Raw genomic sequence first — 24,084 nt, forward strand, 5'->3', positions numbered from 1 at the left:
TTCAGGGTAATTTCTAGATGTTGCAATTCATTAATATGGGTGGCAAAGCAACTAGTGCATGATTATGTGTTCTGTGTGCTGACATGGATTTTTTGTTTGTCCTTTTCTTTCTTCCAGGACTCCACTGTTGTGACTCCAATTATTCTCAGAACAGATCCACAGGGATTTTTCTTTTACTGGACAGATCAAAATAAGGTAAGAGAAAAGGTTCCTGGTCCAGAATGGTTCTTTCTCTTTTCTGTGGTGTGACGGGCAGGAATTGGGAGGCTTTGCATGCCAGTCCTGGCACAGCAGACAAGCATTACATCAGCATACGTTCCGCTGCTCTTCTGGGGAGCAAATACAACAGGCCTGTGGCTCATCACTGGCACATCAAACGTGGAGAGATGGATGGAAGACTTGGTAATTTCCAGCCATGGTAATGATCTGATGGCCAGTGGGGTGTAGAATCGTCCTGGTTTACAGGAAAGGATCTATTTGGGGTGCTTTTGTGGTTCATAGTTGGCTTGTGGTTTCTCTGTCTTGCCTTCTGTACACTGAGGATTTTGGCTGTGGTGCATGGCAGACCCAGAATTCCCAGAGGCCAGAGCTCCCTTTGAATTCTTCCTCCTGAACTGCCGCACACTCCCTGGCCATGCCTCATGGGCCACGTCACTAAGTTCTTGCTAATCCTTGCTGGACACTTACTTTCTTTTAAAAACATTCCGGTATGCTTAGATCACTATTGTGGCTGGGGAGCTGTTGGGAAAGCTCATGGCCTGATTCATCACTGCGTTACTCCAGTTTCACATCCATGTCACCCCTTGAAATCAGCACTGTCGTGTTTCCAGCTGTTGGAGACTGTGGAGCTGCACGGGGGTGAAAGAGTAGCAGTACCCTGAGCAATTGGATGCATTTTGTTTCATATACCATGTCAGACATATAATAGAAAATTATTGTTGCTATTGTTATAGCAAAATGCTATATCAAAACTAGGAACTGAATGAGTTCCTCCTTTTTTTACAGATGAATTTTCAAGTACTTACGAAGTAAGTGCTTGTACCCGTTCCCTGTTGAAAATGGTGTTAGAACTTGGTAGTGCTTGAGCTTTGGCCTTGTCTTGGAGTATATGCCAAAGTGACTAGATACGTACTTGTAGTATCTGGCTATGGAAACCTGGTTTACCAGTTGCATAGCTGTTTTTCAGGAGTTCCTGTTGATTTTATGTTTAGACACCAGTGCAAAAATTGCTTAAGGAGGTAGCAACCATTAAATGTGTGGACTGTACAGGCAATTTGCTATGACATTAGACCATATTTATCTTCCTATGTTTGCTTTTTAGAGGAGATGGAGCACAGTTTTGAGTCAGTGTATTTGGAAGTCATATCATGGAGTTATAATAAAAATCTTGTCTGTCTTTGCTTGTGCTTGTACAAGGTGGGGGTTGTTAATAGCAGGCTCATCTGTTGACAGTCCAGAGCTGTTAAATTACTGCCTAAAGAAGCAAAACGAATGCCCTCAGAAGTTGAAGGATATGACTGATTTACACCAACCCCGTAGCTATGCCAGAACACAGTTTTGTTCCTTCCTTTGCATAAACTAATTGTATAAGCCAAAAAATAACAGTGGACTTCGTAATAATAAATGGAAACCCAGAGTTGATTGGAGAGGTTCTTTCACTTTTAATTTGTTTGGCGCTAAGACCTCCTTCAGTTTCCTACTGTTGTCTGTAAAAACAATGTCTTGAAGCAATTCTGTGAAGAATAGCTATTTATAGAATTGTTGTTCTTATGTTCATGACAAAATGTATTTATAATGCTCAGAGCATTTTTTAAAAGGTTGGGTATTTGTACAAGAAACGTAAGTGTCAGTTTGATTTTTAAACTTGCAAATCAAGCCTCTGTAAAGGGCAACAAGAGGGATTTTTTCTGGTTAATAATTCATGGCAGCTAGGTGAAGCTTGTTTCTAAACCCCATCCTAGCAGCGTCTATTTAAAGAAAGTAAATATATTTCTATTGGGGTGCTGATAGTGCAAGGACCAGGAAGGAAATGCCACTTTCTGCTTTTGCAGAGAACGGTTGGGTTCATGTTTATTGTGAAATTACAAACATATTGAAAAAGGAGGTTATATAGGAAATTCTCTTCATTTCCTTCTCTTTCTGTAAAATGATCCTGTGATGACAGTGGAATTATGTGAAGAAATAATATCAGGACAATACACCCTCTATGGGATTGCTTTCTGTCTTTATCCCTAGTTATTCTTTCTTAAGCACTTGCTTTTGTCGTAACCTGGGTCCGTTATTTTCTGCGTATGGAAGGATAGGCCTTGCTAAACAAAGTGATGAGCTGTGAGAAGCCTGCCTGCCAGCATCCTTGGTCAGACGCATTTTCCTGGGAGCCGACTGCAAATGGGTATGGAGACAAGGCACGAGTAGCAGTCCTCTTTCTAGCCATTTGACTGTCCTGTTTGCCAGACACTGTGCAAAACAGTAAATTACTGCCTGGATAATGGTGTGGCTTTTAAATTAGGTATCTGGCTCCTTTGGTTGCTGTTGCTTTATCAGTGAATTTATACAAAAATTACATGAATCACTGGGGGCAGGGAGGGGAGAGCAAAACAAAAAAAAGTCACTCCCCTCGTGTTAAATTTTTATTTAGATTAGGGAACCGGTGGTTGTAGCTCTGCAGCTTTCTCTAACTTACTGGCTGGTTGAGCAGCTTCTTGCATTGTTTTCTTGTTCCCTTCCTTTTCTGTTTCTTCTCTGTTGCAGAGGAAGGAAAATAATATGTAGTGTCTGATGTCTAGTAGTGTATCTGGATAGTCTTTTAAATTGTTCTTCATGCAGTCAGAGCTTAATGTTCCTGGCAAAGGTGCATGTTCAGTGCAGCCCTCCGTCAGTGTCACTGACTCCATCTTGTAGTTCTTCATGAACCAGCAGTCCTCCCAGGGTTTGCAGCCCAGTCGGCGAGTCTGGGTAATGCTGGTGTTGAACAGATGATGGATCAAAAAGGCTGCCAGTGAAGTCATTCTTACCAAGAAGTTTTATATAAGTGACCAGTCTGGACTCTTCACTTGCTGTCCCCTGCAGCTTTCTGATAAGTTAGTAGCAAATTTCGTGCTTGCAGGAGCCATATGCTCCTAATAAATCCTCCTAGGTCTGTAGTTTCAGATCCGTGCCACTTAACGTTACGCCACATGTGAAAGACTGTAAGGATCGCCACTCTCGTGGTATGAGGTATCAGTGGCAGCCAGGCTTAGCGGAGCCATCCTCTTGGCATTCACTTCTAAGAGCAAGAACAGAACTTGGAAAGAAGGCAGGCTGAAGAGACAAAGAGCCCTCAGAAGCCTGCTTTGTAGCAGAATGGACATCTGACAACTTAATAGGCAAGGCACACAGTAAACTAATCACTCAAGACTCCTTCAATGCAAAATAAGTATCCCTGTGTCTTGCTCATTTCTTCGTGACTGTGTGTGATTTGACCATTTAATTATGTTTGGGCTGGCTCCAATGTGTTATGCCAGGTACCCAGGTCCAGCACGACTGCTTTTGGACATTAACAGGAGCCGTATTAAAAAGTGGTTGATCAAAATTTTCTGTTTGAATGACTTTGTCAGCAGAGTAAAACAGTGGCCTAGGATGAAAATGCATACAGGTTCTTCTGACCACGGGCCATTTCTCTTTGATTTTTATGTGCTAGGTTCACCTTCGCTGCCCATCCTAGTATGGTCATACCCACAGTGAAGGTCTGTTAAGTTCATTTAAGCTCTGATCTTACAATTTGGTAATAATAGTGTGGTGTCCTGCAGTTTGACATGCTTACTGTGTATTTGCATATTTAAGTATATTTTACTGTAATGAGTAAAGATAATCCTCCAAAATCAAGTCATACATAGCATTCTTCTATTTTCTGATAAGGACAAGGAAATTTAAAACTTTTTGTTTTAAGCAGATGGCCGGACAGCTTTCTGATTTTAATTGTATTTTTCAGTATGAAAGTCTTTTGTTGGTGAAGGTTCTGGAATATTTGCTTCATCTGTATGCAGTGTGCTGGCTGATTTCATATTATTACTTGAATGATTCTCAACAAGGGTTTTAAAGAAGAAAAATTAATTAATGTGACAAGCTTGCGTCTGTTATATCTTATTGTTTCTGTAATGTTTCTCAACTATAGCAAAACTAGACAATATTCATTGCATTGTCACATTTTTATGACCTGACTAAAACATATCTCAATTCCTTGCTACTTTTTAAAAAAAAAGGAATGCCATTTCTTTCATTTGTTTATTCTGGTCACGAGCATTGAAGACAGACAAATGAAAACTTGACCAGGTGAAGAGAAAGTCTACTAGAATAAAAAGGAGTGATAACAAAAAAGCATTTCTCAGGAGATGAGAAGAGGCTGGAAGCATTTGGTGTATTTAGCTTAGCTAGCAAAGCAAAGCCTGAGAGAGACTCTGATTTCTGTCCATGAATAAATATCTCAGTGGATGCATAGGCAGAGTAGGAGAAGAAATATGTATTGTCAGACAGTTTGTGCATTATAGTTCTTGCATTCTTTAGCTGGAAGTTATGTTACACAATCAAATGGCTAATAGGAGAAGGCACTTAGCCATTGACTCAGAGCAGTTCTGACACTGCCTAAGAAAAGGAGTAGAAGGAGGAAAGCAACTAATTGCTTTTATGGTGGAGCCATTCAGGTTTTTAAAAGCCTGAGGATGGTCTAATATGCTGTCCTCTTCATCTCACTAGCACATACTGATTTATTCCTCTTTATTTTCAAAGCTAGGTTACCACACTGACGTGGCAGCATGTCAAAAACATAGAGGATGCAGACCCGGTCTCATCCGCGGCACCATGAAAAGAGATCAGCCAACAGTCTGTGTCATGAAACTAAACTTGAATGTCCAGTCCCGGGGAGTCAACGGCGATTTCCAATGCCTTCTGCAGAAATGCTGTCGTAAACAGATGATGATCCCATTTTGTCCAAAGGAAGTTTGTGCTGAGAAACTACTACGAGTGCTGAGGTGATACTTACTCCATAGGAGGGGATGTGTGGCTGAAGCTTCCCTCCTCTGCCAGCTGCCATTAGAGCAGTAGCACAGCCCAACCGAATGGTTTATCGGGAATGAGTCTGCTTCAGAGGCTAGCTTGCACAATTCATAGTTCAAGTTTTTTTATGTGTATTTGAGAGAAGGTGGGGTGATGAGACCACAGCAGTGTAGAAGTACCTACAGCCGGGTATTTCCCCCAGCTCTGGCTTGCTCAGACTGACAGGCTGACGATATCTAAAGGCAGAGAGACTCAAATCTGTACAGCTTTTTAGTAATAATAATTTTGCAATTTTCAGGGGAAGGAGTGGAGGTAGTTTCTCCTCTTACAGGGATAGGCCTGTTTTTATGTGTGAATGTTGCCGACAGAACTGGTACTGCATATTAGCTGTAGCTCAGCCACAGAATATGAGCTTGCTACAAGAACCTGTACCAAAAATACTGTATCTCGAGCTGGAGCCTTCTCATTTCATGAGACTGCATGAAGTGGTTCCTTATGATAAAAGAGGAGAGGATTTTCCTGACCTGGAATGTCCTTTCCCTTCTCGTGTCCTGAGGTGATCATGAGTTTCTTTGGGCCTGAAAACCCAACACAGACCTCAAAGAGAATGTGGGAAGTGGAGCCCGAGGGCTGCGCCTGCAGTAGATAGGATTCTGTAGGATTAGGCTTGGCTTCAGCTTGTTTGCAAATTCCGTGGCAATCCCATTGCCCTCATCCAAATGAAAGAAGATGTGGCATTTTTCCAGCTGCTGGGGATTTTGGCTGTGTTATTTAAGTGAGTTCTTTTGTGGCTGTTTTGAATCAGGGCTTTAAAACAACTGGGTCAATATTTGTACTGCCCTATGGGTCAAAGAACTTTTCATTACATCTTTATATGTTTTACAGTACATTTGACAAGCATACAATAAAGGCTGAAGTTAATAAATCAATATTTAAAAGATACCTAATAATTTAATGAGAATAATGTAATATTTAATACTACTAGGTTTAAAAATACCTGCTCCAAACCCCAACTGTTTGGCTTAATTTATTCAAGAGCAAGGTTACTCAGTGATGCATCTCACTGCTGAGAACATCCAAGTGCATCATTAAACATGTATTCACACTTCTCTTTCTGGCATGTGAAAGAAAAAAAAAAAGCTAAATAACTAGATCCTTTGAAGAACTGAGATTATAAATATCATTAATTGAATGAGAAAGGATGGTGCATATCTCCCCACATAAGGGATTATTTTAACATGTATGATGAAAAACTTGCTCTTATTCCCCATTCTTTTAGCATCTCTAGTATTTCAGCAGTCAACATCTCTTATTATTAATACTGTTTGATAATGTATATTGGATACATGGGCCTCTATCACACAATTTGTCATACAAATAGATTTACCTTTGCTTTAGCTGCAAAACACAGGAGTTGGAATGACTTAGATCCATGTACCACACTGGCATTCTATCAGGCACTGAAAAAGACTTGTATATTTAGGTCTTTATGGAGTGGGGTCTTTTTGGTTTATTAGTAGCAAATTCTGTATTAGATGACTTGCATTCTTAGTGCTCTAGTACTTGTGGTGCTTCTTCATGGACTTGGGTGAAAACATTATGTATAATCTACATATGCCTATTCTCTGGTGTCAGACTGGCACGAATGGGAATAATACCAAAGCTAGGAAAGTTTCTTATCAGAAGGACTCTTGTGATACCAGGTTATAAACCTTTCCATGAATGGCATTGCTCAAGACTTGCTCCATGTGGCACTATTCCTTTATCCATTTGCTGCGTGTGTGAACTGAGCGGGAAGCTACAGGTGGATTGCCTCTGATTTTTGAGGGCAGGGGTCACTCACTGTATTTCAGCTGGAAATTTAAGGAGTGAGGGCTTTCAGGCTCCTAAGGTGGATAAGATCCTGAGGAGGTGATGCTAGTCTTCTGGTGCACTTAGGTAGAGTTGGATTGGAATCTCTTTTTCAAAACAAGTAAGTCACATGCTGGAAGAGGTGGCACAGTAGTTTTCAGTGGAAATCTGGAGGAAGACTCCATATGGATAAGGAGCTGTGGTGATGTGGCGTTTTGCTTCTCAATGAAACTGGAAATTGAGAGTGAACCTGAAGCAGCTAGTAAAATAACAGTGGTGGCCCAGCAAATAATCTGGGCATTGGCCTGGGTTTTGCAGTCTTCTTGATTCATGAATTTGAGGTGTAAAGTTAGGAGCTGCCATAGTGGTATTAGAAGCTTGAGACCAGGGATGTCATTGCTGGAATGCAAATGCCAATTTTGGGGTAAGAAAATGACCCATAAATGCTGACATCCAAAGTTGTGTGCCTGTCACATTTTTGATGGGAGATGGAAGAGAATCTCTTCAAGGATGCAACTGCTTGCTAAGAGGCTGTTGTTACCAGTAGGCTGAGCAGTGCAGAAATCGCAAGTGAAATCCTAAAGGTGAGTTCTTCTCCCAGTGAAGATGCAGTTATGTGATATGCAGCACAAAAGTCAACTTGTCAAAAGTAAAGCAGCTGACTAATCTGTAACAGGAGTTCTCAGCTCGGGGGTCCTGACGCTGGCTTGAAGCAGCTGAGGGTAAAATACTCAAAAGGTTGAGTTGCTAGCTCTGATAGCAGCCTGAGTGGTAATCCTGGAAAGTTTGCCTGCATGCATTTGCTTGCTCTTTAATATAAAAATAACTCCTCACCTGTGTGTCTAGAGGCAGTACCTAGGAGTTCAGAACTAAATAACAGTACATGAGCTAAGACCCATACCGACGGGTCCATGCTGGAGACTGTGTGCCGGTGCCTTTGTCAGTGAAGAGCACTGCTCCTTGATGGCTTGTACTACACAGATCGTTCAAAGGTAGAAGAGCCTGTTTTTTTGAAGTGGGGAAAACTTCTATCTCAACAGTTAAAGCAGTAGGGGAGTCAGCCTTGCAACAGTTCATGGTCACCTGGAAGTTGCAGCTCATTTTTTTTTCACAGCCGCTTAAAAATCGGCATGTGAGCAGAATAAAAGATGGGGAAAGTGATAGGGGATTGCCACAGATAGTGAAAATGGAAGGAAATATTTCATGGAGGTCAACTTCCCATCAGACTGCTGATTTCATTTTTAAAAGGAAATCTCTCTGCTGTGAAAACATGGAAATTGTTCAAGGCCCATTAGGGAAATGGTACTACAGCATACACAGAATAGCTCTAATAAGCATTTCCCGCTACTAAATATCTCCCTTATTGTGTGAGGGAGGCAGGAATAGAAAATGAGTTTTGGGTTTAATTGACAACATAGATCCAGTTTCTGAAATGAGGAAGCCAAAGAACTTCAAAAAGGGAAGATGACCCTGGAGTCATCCATGTTTAGGTACTGTTGAATTCTCAGGTAGTGAGAACAGTCCTGAGCTATTTTGCGTTATGCAAGAATATTATCCTTGCTGTCTAATGGAAAGTGGGTTGTGACTTTCCTATAAAGATGAGATTATAGGTTGTTTTTTGTTTAGATGTGCTGAGACTTGGTAAGCTTTGGCTGTAGATAACTGTAAATGTTATTTAAAAAAAAAAAAGGAAACTTGAGTTTTTGTGCAAGAGACCTTCGTGATCTGGCTGCTGGAAACTGTTTTGTCGTTGCAATTTTCAGCTTAAATATTTCAGTGAAGAAAACTGGTGGCCAAGTCGATTAGCATACACTAAAGTGACTTCTTTAATGGATGCCTGTCAAGCTTTGAAATGCTATGTGGCTTAAATAAGAATTTTCTTACCATTCACATCTCAGCAGGTCATAATGTCATTTAATGTTTCAGTATGTACTTGGCCTTAACTAATAGCAATGTATGCTTTTAGGAAACAGCTGGGAGTTGGGAGACCTGGGTACGTGCCTCTTCTCTGTCATGATTTGCCATAACTCAGCAATGGGCTGCTCTGCGTCCCTGTCCCTATTTCCACTTCTGTCCTGTCTTCGTCTGTTCGAGGAGTCCTCTGTGAGTAGGGCTGCAGCTGGGACGCCGTGTTACTGCCTAATTAGCACCTGGTCCAGTGTGGCTCCAACCCACTGCAGTACGTGTGCTTTGGTGTTCGAGATGTTAATGTCTTCTAGCTGAGAAGGGCTTGGGTAAATGGAGACAACAGTGTGTAGTAAGCTAGCCTTCAGTCTCTTTTCGCCTCCTTAATTAAAAAAGTCTCTTGTGTTCATGCCTGCAGCTTGTACATAGAGTTGGTTGAATATGCAGCATCGGCTTTTCTGGCTGACCTATTATTAGTACAGTTCAAAAATTGGCTTCTAGGACATCGGGTTTCCTGATTGCTGGGAGGATAACTGATCTCTCGGCGTGCCTGTCAGATTGCATTCTCTGCTGCAGCTCTGCCAGTTCAGATACTTCTCTCTAATGCTTCATATCTTAGCTGTTTCCTGTCCCCACTATGCTTTCAGTTTTTGTTTTGGTTTTTATTTTAAAAAAAACAAACCTCTTTAACAGATAGTGCACGGAAAATAGTGATCTTTGAATAACATCTATTCTGTCTCCATACATGTGATCTTCCTGTGTGAGTGTATGCCCTCCACTAGTAGTCATTGTTATGTGATAAATGTGTTTGGACGTTTTGGTTCCTTTTTTTTTTTTTTTTTGAGGAGTTTGAAAAAAGTTCTTGAAACACAAGTGACTGGCAATAAATGTCAGTTTTGCACTAATACTTGACTGACTTGATTTAAGGCTTTTTACCATTAATAATGTGGACTTGCCCTTGCTTTCCTCTCCTGCCTTTTGCTTACTCCTACAGTCTTGGTATTTTGCGGCAGCTCTGCATGCTTGCGGTTGGCATCACACAGCAAAAATGATAAAGCCCTTGGCCTGTATGTACAGTGATAACAATGTACTCCATTGTACCACACTGCCTTCCTTTTTGATTTGGAGTTAGCGTGTAAGGACAGAAGACACTCTGTAGGATCCTATCCTAGAAAATCGTCCTTCAGTCCCATCTTCTTTGCTTTAATGACAGCTTTCATTATATATCCCAGTACTGGGAAGACACACAACCAAGCTCTGCTACAGATCGTAAGAGTTTTAGGTTTACCCTGTGTGTCTGTGTGGCTATTATTTTTGAGTGTTTCTAACTATACGGATGCTGCTTGTATTGCCAGTCTCCTCCAAATATTCAGCTGGACTAGAAGGTCTGTAAAATCTTCAGGCAGCCTCTGCCAGCGGCCTGTACAGTCTCTTGTCTACAGCCTGGCTTTTGGTCTTCCTGATGTTTTGTGCTACTCTGTCTCCTCCACAGGCAGTGGTTTTGCAAGTCAAATCCTGAACTAGCTCTGGAGGATGTGAAACCCCCAAAAGAGGGGAGACTCTCTCTGAAGTGGCCGTGCCTTCCCCTGGCTGTGTTTTGTGTATGTGTGCACATGCATGTGCTGTCAGTAGGCAGACCTCCTTTTTCACCGTTTCAGTTAGGGCCCTTCACTAGACAGGGAATGTGTATTCATCTTGATTACTTCTAATTAATCTTTCCACATAGGCAAGTTTTCCAGTATATTATGACTTCTTGAAGTCATTGTCCATCCTTATTAATGGAAAACAATAATAGGCGTATGTTCTCATCTCTGATACCTAGTTTATGACATTGTAGCTCTACTGACGTCGAGCTGTTCCTCATGCAGTCATGCTGGGGGGAAGGAGTAGGGACTGTGACATACAGGATTTAGGTTTCTGTCTTCATATCCCAGGAAAAGTAATTTCCAGTATCTGAATTTTTAGTGTGGAGATTGAGCCTGCTTTTAAGACTGGCACATGCCTTTATCCAAGATGCACTCTGCACTGTGTGAGACGAACGAGATGTACCATTGTACAAGAGAACTGTTAGTGGTTGAAGAACATATTTAAATCCTGAATCTCCAGGGCACGTTAAACACTCGGCTGTCCAATTAGCCCAATAACAATTTTATCTGTGGGGGTATATATAACATTGCTATTTCAAGGCTGCAGTTATACGTGAAAAGTGAAATTCTACCCCTGCACCACATCCCAAAGAGGTCTCGTACTGTCTGGGGGCTGGGATTACCAGAACCTACCCCTGATTTCAAGGCCGGTCATAGTGTGCCTGCAGGGCTTTACTGAGCCTTTTGCTACTGCCATGGCTGCAACCTATGCAGACACCATCCAGGTGACCAAGTCTGCCTCAAAATTGGAGAAGTCCGTGGGTTGCTAGCTGATACAGCACAGCTGTGCTGCCAGCTATTTCAAGTACTGTTTATTGAAGGCTAACTCACAGCTGGCCTAGGCAAATGCTGCCTTGCTGATGGCAGTACATTGAATAAACTGTAAATTGTAACGTATTTACCTGTACGATATATCTCACTTCAGAGGACTATGGATAATTTGGACAGGTGGTTTACTACCCAGAGAGCTGATTGTCTCTGTTAAACAGCCCTTGCTGCTGCTAATCAATCAAGAGTAATAATAAAAATATTGATTAGCAGGGTGCAGCTCTCTGGTACTAAGTGATGTTCATTGAAGTCCCTGTTAAGACAGTAATGAAATTCTGAAGGAAGTTTTTTGTCTTTATTCTGGCTGCTCTGGGTTGATTCAGGAAAGTTAGACATAAGGCCTTATTTAATAAAAAGTACTATGAAGTGGAACACTAATGCCTGGAAGTTAGGAATATGGCCAAAAAATATGCAGGGAGTGCCATTAGAGAAACTTATGTAATTTATCTTAGGCACTTTCAACTTTGAGACTGGGAAAAATAACAACTATTCTGCATTTAAGGGAACTTTAAGAACAATACGGTATCTTATAAAAGGTGGCTTTATTCTGTGATTTCCCTGAAAATAAAGAAAGAAACAAAATAAAATGGAGGTGTTTTTTCTGCTTTTAATCCAGATTTGCTTGCTAAGTGGTAAAATAAGCATAGGACTATGTTGTTTGTGAAGAACATCCTTCTAAATGACGGTAAGACTTAGGACTTCCTGAGCTGTTTTTTCCCTTGCCACTGAAGTCCATGTTGTGGTGGCGCTTCTTAAAGTCGTCTGCCAGGGGCTTCTGCCAGCCAGTCTTCCGTAACCAGATCTTCACTCTGTCACTAGCCCATACTGTAATTAAAAGTTCCCAGACATGCTTGAAGGGAAGCTGGCATCATGGGTGTTGAGCAGCATCAGTGCTGTTCCAAGGACAGTCCGAGTCTTGCAGTTGTCATCCTCTTCCTAGCAGTCACATACCACAGTAGAGGACTAGACTGGATCATTAAATATCATATATGCTTCCCCTGCCCCAGGAAAATAATCTGGTTGCTATGATACTCTTGGGATTTGAAGATAGCTGGAACTTTGCCTTTCAGTTCTCTAGCTCGAGGCTTTTCTCCTGAAGTTGAATTGCCATTAGGTGTGGATCCACAATGGCTTTTTACTAGCATTGCCTCAAAAGCAACGTGACCAGTTGTACTAACACAATGGTCCATAATTCAGTGAGGTGGCTAATAAGTAACTGGCACTTGACAGCAAAGAAAAATGCTTTAGCAATTGTGTTTTAAATAATACATGTCTATCAGTGCCCTGTCAAAATTGTATTCAGAGGAACTTGGTGTGTTTTCTGTAGGTAGAAAGTACATTCTCTCTGCAGCGTGCGGTTTTGAGTTGGTTGTAAACTACTTGTATGCGGAGTAAGTTGGCTTATTCATGTCGAATGTTATCAGTAAATGTCATAGTCTAAAATTATCTCAGATAAATCTCTGGCTTTGCATTCTACCCTTTTGCAGGCATCCTGGAAGACAGAAACCTATAGACATTTTTGCCAGTGAAAGTTGCTGGGAAGAGCCTGTCAGAGATGCTGCAGTAGTACTCTTTGAGCATAATGATGTCATGCATACTAGATGGATGAGGTGAAAAGCTTCTCTCATTAGACTTGCATAGAGTGTATTTTAAAATGTGGAAAATCAGTTTGAAAAGTGGCACTGCTTTTCTGCTGCCAGAAGGCGGTTTTCAGTGTACTGACTGCAGACAGATCTTGTCACTGACAACTCATACCAGTATCTTTTGCATATCAGTGTGTCGCGTATCCAGATTTAGGTCCCTCTTTCACATATGTTGAACTTTCAATCCATATTTTTACTGAAATCAAGAAGGGTACACAGGAAGGGGGTATAGGTAAGGTAAAGAAAGCTGGAGGTCAAGTCAGCCATTCTGACTTGCAGACTGAAATATGTCTGATGTATTTGCACTTGTCTCCGTAGCGTTCCTACATTTCACTGACAAAAATCTTTCTGGCTTCATAGCCTTTGTGTAAGGGGAGAATTATCTACCCTTTTGCAGTTACAATGGGGGGAGAGTATCTTAGCCTCTTCAGAGGTCCTGTTGCAAAGCTGATTGTTGAAACGAGATCTCTTAATTTCTTGAAAATGCCTTTTCTCTTGGTTGAGAACTAACATAAGACATTTGATAATGTGGAGTGGAGTCTTCGCCCCCACCCTGGTGTTTCATGCAGGACTTCCCGGGGTTCAGGCTAAAATTGTGTGTCCTCCTGCCTCAAATTCTGTTTCATGCAGAACCGATAGGATCTTGGTGCACAGCTCTGTCTCGATTCATATCTGAGTTTCCTGGGCATGTCCTGTTTTCTCATGCAGAAATTTCTCCTGTGCAGAAGGATGGCTTTTGCCATTTCTTTTTGGTTTCTGGATGGGCTGTACAGTGCACACGGGCTGTGCAACTCTGATACATCCATGTTATGTTAAAACAGCTCTTCATAGATTGCCTTCAGAGCAGGTTTAAAATGTGAAGGAGACTTGTGCATGGTTGGACCGCCAATTACAAACATAATTGTATATGATGTCACTTTGTGTCACCTTCTCCAGAGTGCTCAAATACATGTGTAATATTGTAGCTAAAAATGTGAGCCTGGAAATAACAACATAAGGCTCCTACCACTGAAGAATGCAGGCATTTAGCCACAGCCATCCATCCAAATCCTTTGGATTTATGCTGGTACTTGGTCATGGCCACTCAGCAACTTCCCTGGCTTTATGCCAGGAAGATGGCTAATGGAACAATCTTTTTATGATCTGTTTAGCTAAATGGGTATAATAATGTGGGATATTAGAGTAACAGATGCTGTTGACCATCCTGCAGTAGATCAAAGTTTGTATATACAGGAACTATGCACTTCCTTTCAGAGTCACGCGTATGATTTGGAGCCTCTCATTTGTTGCTATGGTATTATATTATCAGAACAATGAGAGGCAGAAGTGGTAATTTTAATGAATTAAGTCAAAAGTGCCGGTCTGCAACAGTCTCAGCTCAGAGCCTAAGGAATAGTTCCTTGGTATCAGTAGTATGACAAAAGGGTGCTCTATAGACAATTTTCAGACATTGTTGGCATCTGAGGATTTCAAAGACTTGAAATACAAGTCCAAGCTTGCTAAAACAGTCCTGTCTCATAAGACTTAAGACATGTTTGGTCACATCGCTGTTGCAATTTTGTGTGGCCTCAGACTATAGCCCCTGAAGCACAGGTGGCCAACACCTGGAGTTGCATTTGCCTCCTGGGATTCTCAGGCTTGAGTCTGGCATTCAGCTTTGACTGCAGAGTGCAGAGCGTGGTGGTGGCTGGCAGGCTGCACCTCCTGCTTCCAAAGTGGGCTGGGAGGTGAACAGAAAAAGTAAGAATTGGAAATGAAAGATCCAGCTAGTGACTCCGACTAGACTTCTGTGAAACCTTTCCTGGAGTGAGAACAGCGCACTTCAGTTTTCCTGTTGTATAAAATAAGAGAGTGACTGATGAATACAAGATCCCTCAGGGTCTAGAGAGACTTACTCCTCAATCTCACTCTGCCTGATTCAAAAGAGGGGTTCGAAGCATGGAGCTTTAACATCTATATCTGAGATTGGTGAAACTGAGCTGTTTCAGCTGTGTATTAATTTTGTACATTTGAATTTAATCTACATGATGATGACACCAACATGAGGATAATCTCTGAATCATGAGGGCATTATAAGTTGACAGTAAATTCCCCAGAGACTAAAAAGATGCCAATTATATGGGTACGACTGAAAGAGTAAGATACAGGGGAATTAAAAGCATTTTGCACATAATCTTAATGGACTGTTTCAGAAATTGTAAATCTGCTCCATTAGTATAATATCCTAGCATTATTAGATATGTTGTTTAATTAGCTTGGCTTTAAGTTTGGAATATAGATTTTTGTGTGGTCAGAATGTTCATATATTGATATAATTAATTATGCTGTTAATGGTTTACAGAATTAGCCTGAGAACATGAGAGCAAGCCTGTTGGGCTGTAGAGTCATATGCCAAACAAAATAGCATCGTTTCAAGTCAAAGACTTGAACCAAAAAGGCGACTTCTGTCTCCATTGCAGGTCTAGTAAATTTAAGACACGAACGTCATTTCACTCAAGAAAAGAATCGCCTCGTGGTTTGCTGAATAAAAGCCCCTTTCTCTCGCATCTGTGTTTCTTATCTGCAAAGATGCAGAGTTTTCCTTTTGCTGGATAGACAATGAGTTCTTCATAAACACTGTTCATATGCATGGAGTTTGCTTGAATATACCAGTAATGTGTTTCTGCATAGAGGGGTGTGTGCAAGGAGAGGCTTTGAAGCTCAATAACATCTGGGAAATGACAAAACTCAATTTAACCTGGGTGTTTCAGCAGAGTGGAGATGGGACGAATAGAATTACCTGTGAGCGTCAAGAGGCCTCCGCTTAGGGGTCAAGGGGGTTATTACCAGTCATTTGATACTGTTCACTTTGGCATTTTGTTTTCTTTTTTTCCCTTTCTGCTGGCTTGCAAGAATTGCAACAGCGATAATTTTGTGTGCGAGTGTAGCTCTCATGGGCAGTGACAGATGATCGCTTGCTATCATCTGTCATTGCCCCCTGCCATCAGATGCACTAGGTTGGAAAGAGCTCTCAGAGGGAATCTTGCCAGTCGGCCTACAAATGCATCCTGTGAACACTGAGAGCTGATTGCTGCCTAAGGATGCAACTTGCTGCAGCTGTGGCTTTGATATTTATTATGGAAGAAAAACTGTCTGACCTGTCAGCTCGGGGTGGTATTGTAAGGGCCAGGCTGCACGTAGCCAAGAAATGGATATGGGCTTTCTGAGCGGGACTGGTAGTTGCCCTGATGGTTGTGGTAGGGAGATTGTAGTTACCTCTCCCTTAATCAAGGAGGCTCAGGGATTACCGTGATACGTACCCCAGCAAGTTGTACGGGCACCAGAGGAGGTGGGACTATTTCTTACAGTTCAGGCTCCCACCTGCCCTGTTTGTTAGGGGGGTGGGGGAGCTCTTCCTTCTTGAGAGTGGGTCTTGTCTCAGGACTATTTGCAAAACAGATATACTCCCTCATTTTGATAGGGTTTTTTTAATTCTTTTTTTCATACTTGATTCTGTTTATATACATATAAAATCAAATAGGATAACTTGCAGAATCAAACTCATTACTCCTTGTACCGAGTGGAATGCTTTTGGAAATCTTGAATGTCATGTTTGACTTTAGTTACAGTCATGGGGAGTAGGAATAGATATTAGTATCTGCTTACAGTCATGTAAGGCAGAATGAGCAATTCTAGTTTAAATCCAAACTTGCTTGGATTTTGTTAAAGACAGATATTATGATGTTATTTCTATCTACGTCTGTACTTCTCCCTGCACTTACTAGTTGAGGTGAAGATGCAGTACTCTAACCTGGATTTGCCTGAAGACACAGGACATATTCTAATGCGGATTAATGAAGTTATATTCTGTTTATTTTGGAGCTAAATCGTATCTCCTGCATCTAGATGTGCCTGGTTTTTTCCCCGAGATTGCCTAAAAGGATATTCTGGAATCTTAAATGTGCCACAAACATAGACCTGTGTGCATGTGCTTTTCTCCCCCCACCCCCAAGAAGATAATGTACCTGTGAAATGAATGATCTCCCAGAAGAGGCTTGAGAATGTCTTTGGCTAATATCATTATGATACGAACGGCACTGTTTGCTCCAGAGACTCAATCCCAGTCAGACAGCTACTAATTAATAAACCATTGCATAAATCGTCAAGATAAGGAAAAATACAATATATTGCAAGAACCTGTATGATATGGAAATCTCTTTTTAACTATGCATTCTGTCAAACTGATATATGCTGATCACGAAGTGAATGACGTGCATCGCTTGATACGCTTGCAGAATGTAGAAAAGCCTTTTCCTATTACATGAAGTGTTGCTTTTACCTGTCCTCTTCTTGAATATCTTCTGCATCCTCTAGTCTTCATTTCTATCTTACTTACAGAGCAAGTGACTTGGTGTATGAGAGATGCTTCACTAAGTCAGAAACATGCTGAAGTTGTGGACTGACGCATGGTGCAGCGTTGGACTGCTGGTCTTAGTCAAAGTGCTGGTGTGCAGGGGTGAGAAGGGGAGTTGGGGATGGAGGGGTACTGGTAGTTACCTAGCAATCTTAGAGCTATAAGCAGACTTCTGGTTTGCATCAGCTTGAAAATGTTATGCTGATGATAAACAGCTTTTGGAATTGAAACCTTAGATCGGGAGGCAAATCACTAATGAATATTGCATTAAAGTGGAAAAAAAAAAACCCCAACCCCAAAAAACCAAACCCACCAAAACCTCCCTTTGCAAACCACGGGCAGATAGCTTAGAGCATTTTGTTTGAACTCCAGAATCTCTTTCAATTAGGCCATTTTCTAAGTAGTCAAGCTAAACTGTGTGGTTTTCAAACTTCAGAGTAAGATGAAGATGTATAGTTTTACAGTTGCCCAACTGGGCATTGGAAAGATCCTTCACAGAAGTAGGAAAACATGTTTTTTGGGGTTTTTTTTTTTAGCAAGAAGTATAAATTTCTGTGCCTCTGAAAACTCAAAGTCATGCAGTATTTTTTAAGTGGGTTCATGTTATGCATGCTCTCAAGATAGAAAGCCAGTTATAAGGGTTGGTCTTTCAAGCTAAATTGGTTTCCAGAGATCAGCTTTCTTTGTGTTGTCTTAGATTTGTGCCCAGAGATTTCTTCCTTGCGAGGGGCCTTCTTAACAGAAGATAATTTAAGAGATAATTCACAAGTATCCCCATCACCAACACACACTGGGAGAGAAGTTATGTCCTCAGGCCTGTGAACGTTGTCCTGTCTGCTGTATAAAATGAGAAGAGTCACGCTCAGGGGCTTCTGGCTTTTGTTGAATTTGCAGTGCTTAATTTGGTGTCCTAGTATACTAGGAGTATTCTTGTTTTATGGTGGTTGTTTTTTGTAATGCGTACGTGGGCTGTCCAGCTTCTAAGCCCTTGTTCATGTATTGCATACTGTGAGGTACTGCTGATGAACTGCAAACCCTTCAGTTATAGTTCATCCGTGCAAATTCATTCACATGGCTTACGGGAAGCCACCAAACGCTCCCATCTAGCAAGCTTTGCTTGAAGATGCAGGTGACGCTGAGGCCCAAATGACTCCCTACACCTGCGGCACTGGACCTTGGCAGAGGGAGAATAGCCTGGGTGATGCTGGCTCCAAAGAAGGTCACATGTGGGAGCAAGGATGAAACATGCTGATAGGACCGTGTGTGTCACAAAATTACTGTGGCAGTACCCTGAATAAACCAAGGGCCTCAGATTGAAAGTTGGGGCAGCCTTGGTTCTGCAACTGTGTCTAGATGTGCAAGTATCACATCCACAAAGGGTGTCTAATGTAGGTGTGACACTCTGAAATACATTTATTTTGTTTTAGATAAAAGTTATAGGCAAGTTATCTAAGGATTTTCTTAGCATCAGACTGGTGATGACTTATGAAGCATCATGGCTATGCTGTGCCACACGCTGCAGGCACAGGCAAGCTTGCTGGGCCTGCAGCGCGAGCCAGCAGCGCGTGGGCTAGCTCTGATCCAACAGCTACTACTGGGACGTGGAGCTGAGCTGCAGTTAGTAAGCTCTCCCGAGCGTCCTTATTCCTCATGATAGGAAAAAGTCATTCATTTAGTGTTCAGCTGTATTATTACAGTAGGATTCACTGCACCTCATGAGTTTAGGGAGGGAAGAAGGGTTTGCTTTTTTGCTTTTATTTTTCTTTTTTTAAAATCCCACTTCTCTTGGCATTCTCTCTGCTGCCTGCTTACCCTCTGTATGAGCAAGGCTGCTTCTTGTTGACTGACATTGTAGCTGTTGGCTTAACTCCTGCCTCTTCCAGCTGGCTGCCAATGAGACAGGTTCTTCTCTAGGATCTGGCCTTCTGGCAGCAGCGTTATGTTCCTTTCCAATTTAAAAGTCAATTAAAACAATGCAGATATTGATGCAGATTTCCTCATCACCTCTAGCTGTCTAATCCTGGAGTGACAGATCAAGTGCTGGCCTGAGTAATTTGAACCTTCCTTGCAAAACTCTCAAAGCCGTGGACTAAACTTCTTTACTTCCTTGTAATCCTACAGCAGATGTAGGAAAGGGAAGGTCTGGTGTCGCAGTATGGAACATATAAAATATTGCTAGATTATTTCAACTCTGACTGTATTTTTGCTGTATTTTTTTTGAGTTTTCTGCAGGTAAATGAAAATTGGCTTCATCTGCCATTTGTCCTTTGGCAGAAAGATGAGATGGGCCACCAGGCAGCCTCTAACAGAATCCTGAAATTCTCAGCCAGAAGCTAAATGTAGTTGTTTCCTGGTGGCATCGTCTGGGAGACAGTGTTTATCTTCCCACCAAAGAATAATTTTTGCAGAGTGAAGGCTTTGTCTTAATGTCTCCTGGCTGTGCAGAGAGCATTACAGGCTCCTGGGACTGTGAGATCAGATTTTTCCTATCCGAGATCTCAGCACAAAGTAACTCTTCAGTGTCACTGAATATACGACTGTACCACTGCTGCAGGAGCAGATAATGTTAAATAGTCTGGCGTGAGCAGTTGCTTCAAGCCCTTGAAGAGTGGGTATAAATGCATTTTTAGAAAGTGGAAATAAAGGGTTGTGCTTGGACAACGCTAATCTGAAACTATCCGAAATGTTGATATCTTCATAAGGGTGTGTCTTGTTTGGCGGGGTATGTTTTCTGGCTGTATCACACCTATGTGGATAATCATTAGCTCTGTGTCTGAATCTTCTCCCGAGGGCATTCGGCTTCCTGTTTCTGCAGGTGAATAGCAATGAGGCATAATTTAGCAAAGGAAAGGATTTCTGCCAGCTGTATATAATCCACACCTGTTACTACGAGTGTAATCATTAACTTGGCCTTTTAAAGTAACTGGACATAATTATCAGCACAGAGGATGTTAGGTGCTAACAAAACTTCCAGGCATGTCAACTTTTTAGAGTGGTTTTATAGGTGATTGTGTGTAACCCTTGAGACTTGTTGAAAAGTTCTGTACTTAATGATGCTGAACTTCTCTAGAGGTGTAAAAGCAAAACAAGAAAACATGTAATCCAGAGAATGACTTCATTTGATGCTTTCTTTGTTATTATTGCTATTATAACTTCCTCTGCAGTTCAGACGGCTTCATCATGTAATTCTTTGCACTCTCTTGGAAAGTAGAGTTGGGGAAATTACAAAACGCACAGACTGCTGTTGCATAAGCATTGTTTGCAGCAAGCAGAGTTAAAGGGTTGCACAGATGGTACTGCAGCCACATCGACTTACACATGGAGTTGCATTTGGTAGTAAATCATGTGCTGAAATGATGCCTTTTGAGTCCTCAAGGTAGCATAGATACTAATGCTTTGTCCAATGAAGTAATGCTGTTGTTTAAAAAAACCCAAACAAACTACAAACAACACCACAACATTTTTAAAGTAAAAGTAGAACTGTAGTGGAAAATGCAGTAATTGTAGCTTTTTCTGGTATTGTCATTGTCTTTGGAAAAATAGAGAGACATTGGAGATTAACTTTTTTTTTTTTGGTTGGTACATAGAATTATTTAAACTTTTTGAAAATGGGGAGAACAGTCTTAGGTTTAAAGCCCATTCATGATTCATCCTCTGTTAGTGTGAAGGGAAAATGACTTCATTGTGTGATTACAGAAGCAGTCTCATTTGCTGTGTGAGCTGGTATGACTCCCAAAGCTCAGGATGCGGTCCGCTGCATCAACTGAAGAAAAATGCTGGAATAAATTAATGAGTATACTCACTTATATTTAGGGTGAATGACCTGTTAGTTTGCATGGGTAGGGAGATTAAACTGAAGCTGGGTCCTGGTAAAAGGGAAAGCCATGAATTGAACTGTGGAGGACTGGGAGAGAGTCGCGTGAACAAGGTACATCTTTCTGGACTGCCGCCTTTTCATGTCAATTTGGGACAGAATCCGATAACCAAATCCTAATTCTGTGCAATGTCCTGACATGTAGGTCATAGATCTCACTGTGAGATTGGTAGTTAGTGTTAGCTTTTGTGTATTTGGAGGCAGTAATATCACTTTGAAAAATTCTTAGCAAATTTGGGCCACTGCTGCAATCCGTGTGTTCAGTGAAGAAAAGTAGATATATTAGGCAGAAAAGTTTACTTTCTCCTTTGTGATTGACTGGAGTAATTAATGAAAATAAATTTACATCATTAAAGCTGAAAGAAATACAATCTGATGTCAAGTTCATTGGCATTAGTTTGCAAGAGACTGATTGAAAGTTCTGGGGGGAAGAAGACCTGTAATTGTATTCGTATGAAACCTACAGCATTTGTCTTAAACTCATCAAACAATGGTTATTGAAAATGCCACTAGATGCCTTCTACTAGCCTTAATATTGTAAGGTTTTTGTATTTTTCAGGCAAAATGTCCATTTAAAAGAATTTCTTAACTTGGACATGCAAAAGTGAGAAAATTCGTGTTTGCACCTGAATAAATGAAACTTAAGTTTTTCCAGCTGTTTACAGAATATAGCTATTGTAGCAGATATTACTGTGTCCTTTTGAAATATTAAAGCTTTTATAGGTGGATCTATAAGAGCTAGAGCAACAGAATTCAAATCCTTTGCTTTTTGAGGTGAGTATTAGTTTGATATTAGCAGGTGCTTCAACAAGTAGAAAATACTTCTAAGACCTCCCCTTTAAATTCAATGTGAGTCAATGGAGATACTCCATTATTTTGTGTCGGCTGCTGCCTGAGCTTTGGGAAATGCTGGGCTGTACTGTTTGCTTAGTTTGTGAAAATGTGCAGTTCAGGTGAAGCAATGAAAAGTTGTTTACGCGTACAACCTTGAAGAGCTTAATATAGACGCTTTAGAGTGTTTTTAATAGAAATCATAGAGGAATCTTGTTTTATAAGGTCCACTTTGATATTTGTGTTCATTCTCAACGCTAATGCTCTGATACGGTGTCATGTACTGTAAATTTCCAGGATTTTTAATGCAGTCCTTGAAAATTCATAGCTAACCTTTACTCAACAGAAATAAGATTGACCCTGTCCCTAATAGGGGTTCTGTCCTTCAGATGAAATATTAAACCAAGGTCCCTTTTGCTGTGAAGAAATAGTTCCTTCAGAAAGGGCAGGTTATAACCTTGGCGGAAGGGCCAAGAGTCCCCCTCTGTCAGGTTGTAATCTTCAAGGCTGCACGACAAATAATACAGTGCTGTTCTGCTCTCTTCCAGTCCCAGCCGTAAACTAATTGCATACTTGGGAGAGTGGGATCCTGACCTGTGACTGGGCATCCTGTGCCACTGCAGTGCAAATAATCCATTTTTTAGCAGTCTCTAGTGTATGTTTAATATTTAAAGCCTCAAGCCAAATGTAAAAAGCCCCTTTAATAGTTGCCAGCTAAATGCTTTTTTTTGTTGGCTATTATGCTACTTCTCACTAGGTGTTTAGAAACTAGTGGAAGTTTAGGATGAGATTTTTTTTTTTTAAAATGCCTACCCAAGAGAAATTCAGGAAGTAATTAGTTGGAAGGTGTAGTAGTGTATGGTGTTGGGGAGAAACCTTGGAACTCATCCAGCATTTCCATATAATCATTACCCAAATGATGTCCTTTCAAGAATGAAAACGTTTTTCCAGTTGATGCAACATTTTTGCTTTTTCTCTTTTCCCTAATGTCAGCTGTTCCATTAGATTCAATATATATTTCTGATTATAAAGCATGCTATTGTATTTTGCATAGAAAATAATAGTAAACAAATTACTATCGCCTTCTGTTATGTATCATCTCTAGAAATTTCAGTCATTTGAGCCCTCAGCTTGTTTTATTATGTGTATTTGCTTGTGTTGACTGTGTTCCAGCTCTTCATTTCCCAGGGCATATAAAATTGGTGAAATTCCATGGGAAAGGATTGTTTTGGGTACGTAAACATACTGTCAAGTGTTTTTAGAGCTCAGGAAGAGCAGGCGCTTGGAAGTTGTGGGAGTCGAACACATCTGTGTAGCATGCTCATGCACCTTCCTCTAGGCAGCGTGTTGTGTTGGGCCATCAGAAGACTCATTTTTTCAGAGAATAAGTCTTCCGCAACAGTTTTATCCATGATGATGAAGTCAGGAGAAAACAACTCTGCTGTTATTTCCTGGACGATATGTATTTACCTCCTAGAAAAGTTATGCAATAAATAAAGCAAGACTTGGCCTGGCCAAGGTTGATGGAAAGTTCCAAAGGAAATGTCTGTGTATGATTAGTGTTTTTGTTGAAGTTTTTGTTGCACTTGCTAAAAAGAGAAGTAGACATGTAAACATACACGACAAGCTTAAGTTAGGCTAAACACAGAGATTTATTTTCCAATTAATCAGACATTTATTATGAAATGTGTTATTTGCAAGTACTTCTTGCAAGATAAACAATAGCTGCCAGGGAAAAACAGCAAATTTAGGTGTATTAGCTACTGTCCCAAACATTCAATTTTCCAACTTGTATATTACCCTTAAGCTAGTAACCAAACCTTAACACGATGTGCTAATTTAAAGAATATGTTTTGTTTTTCCTGTGTTTAGCAGTTCCTCAGTTTGGCCGAGCCAGCCCAAGTTTTTCCTGTGCGCCTTCTGCCCGTGGCTGTCCAGTCAACCTCTCTCTCCAGCTGGCCCCATCAGACATCAACGGATGTCCCATGGTGTATTGGGCATGTTGTGCTGGTAGGATCTGCTGGGGAGGATGACTCTCAAATGGAGTGGGGTGCGTGGCCCCCCACCCAGTCACCCTTCTGA

General features: G+C 41.1%; 1 protein-coding gene across 1 annotated transcript in view; it reads left to right on the forward strand.

The window, feature by feature from the left end:
- The window catches only part of PLCB1 (phospholipase C beta 1), a 417,836-nt gene that overhangs the window by 12,119 nt on the left and 381,633 nt on the right, over nt 1-24,084 (forward strand). Inside the window, exon 2 of the mRNA XM_075706801.1 lies at nt 118-195. Coding sequence (XP_075562916.1) covers nt 118-195 — 78 coding nt within the window. The remainder of the gene's footprint in view (nt 1-117; nt 196-24,084) is intronic.

This window comes from Pelecanus crispus, chromosome 3 (genome assembly GCF_030463565.1).
Source record: "Pelecanus crispus isolate bPelCri1 chromosome 3, bPelCri1.pri, whole genome shotgun sequence".
Classification (NCBI taxonomy): Eukaryota; Metazoa; Chordata; class Aves; order Pelecaniformes; family Pelecanidae; genus Pelecanus; species Pelecanus crispus.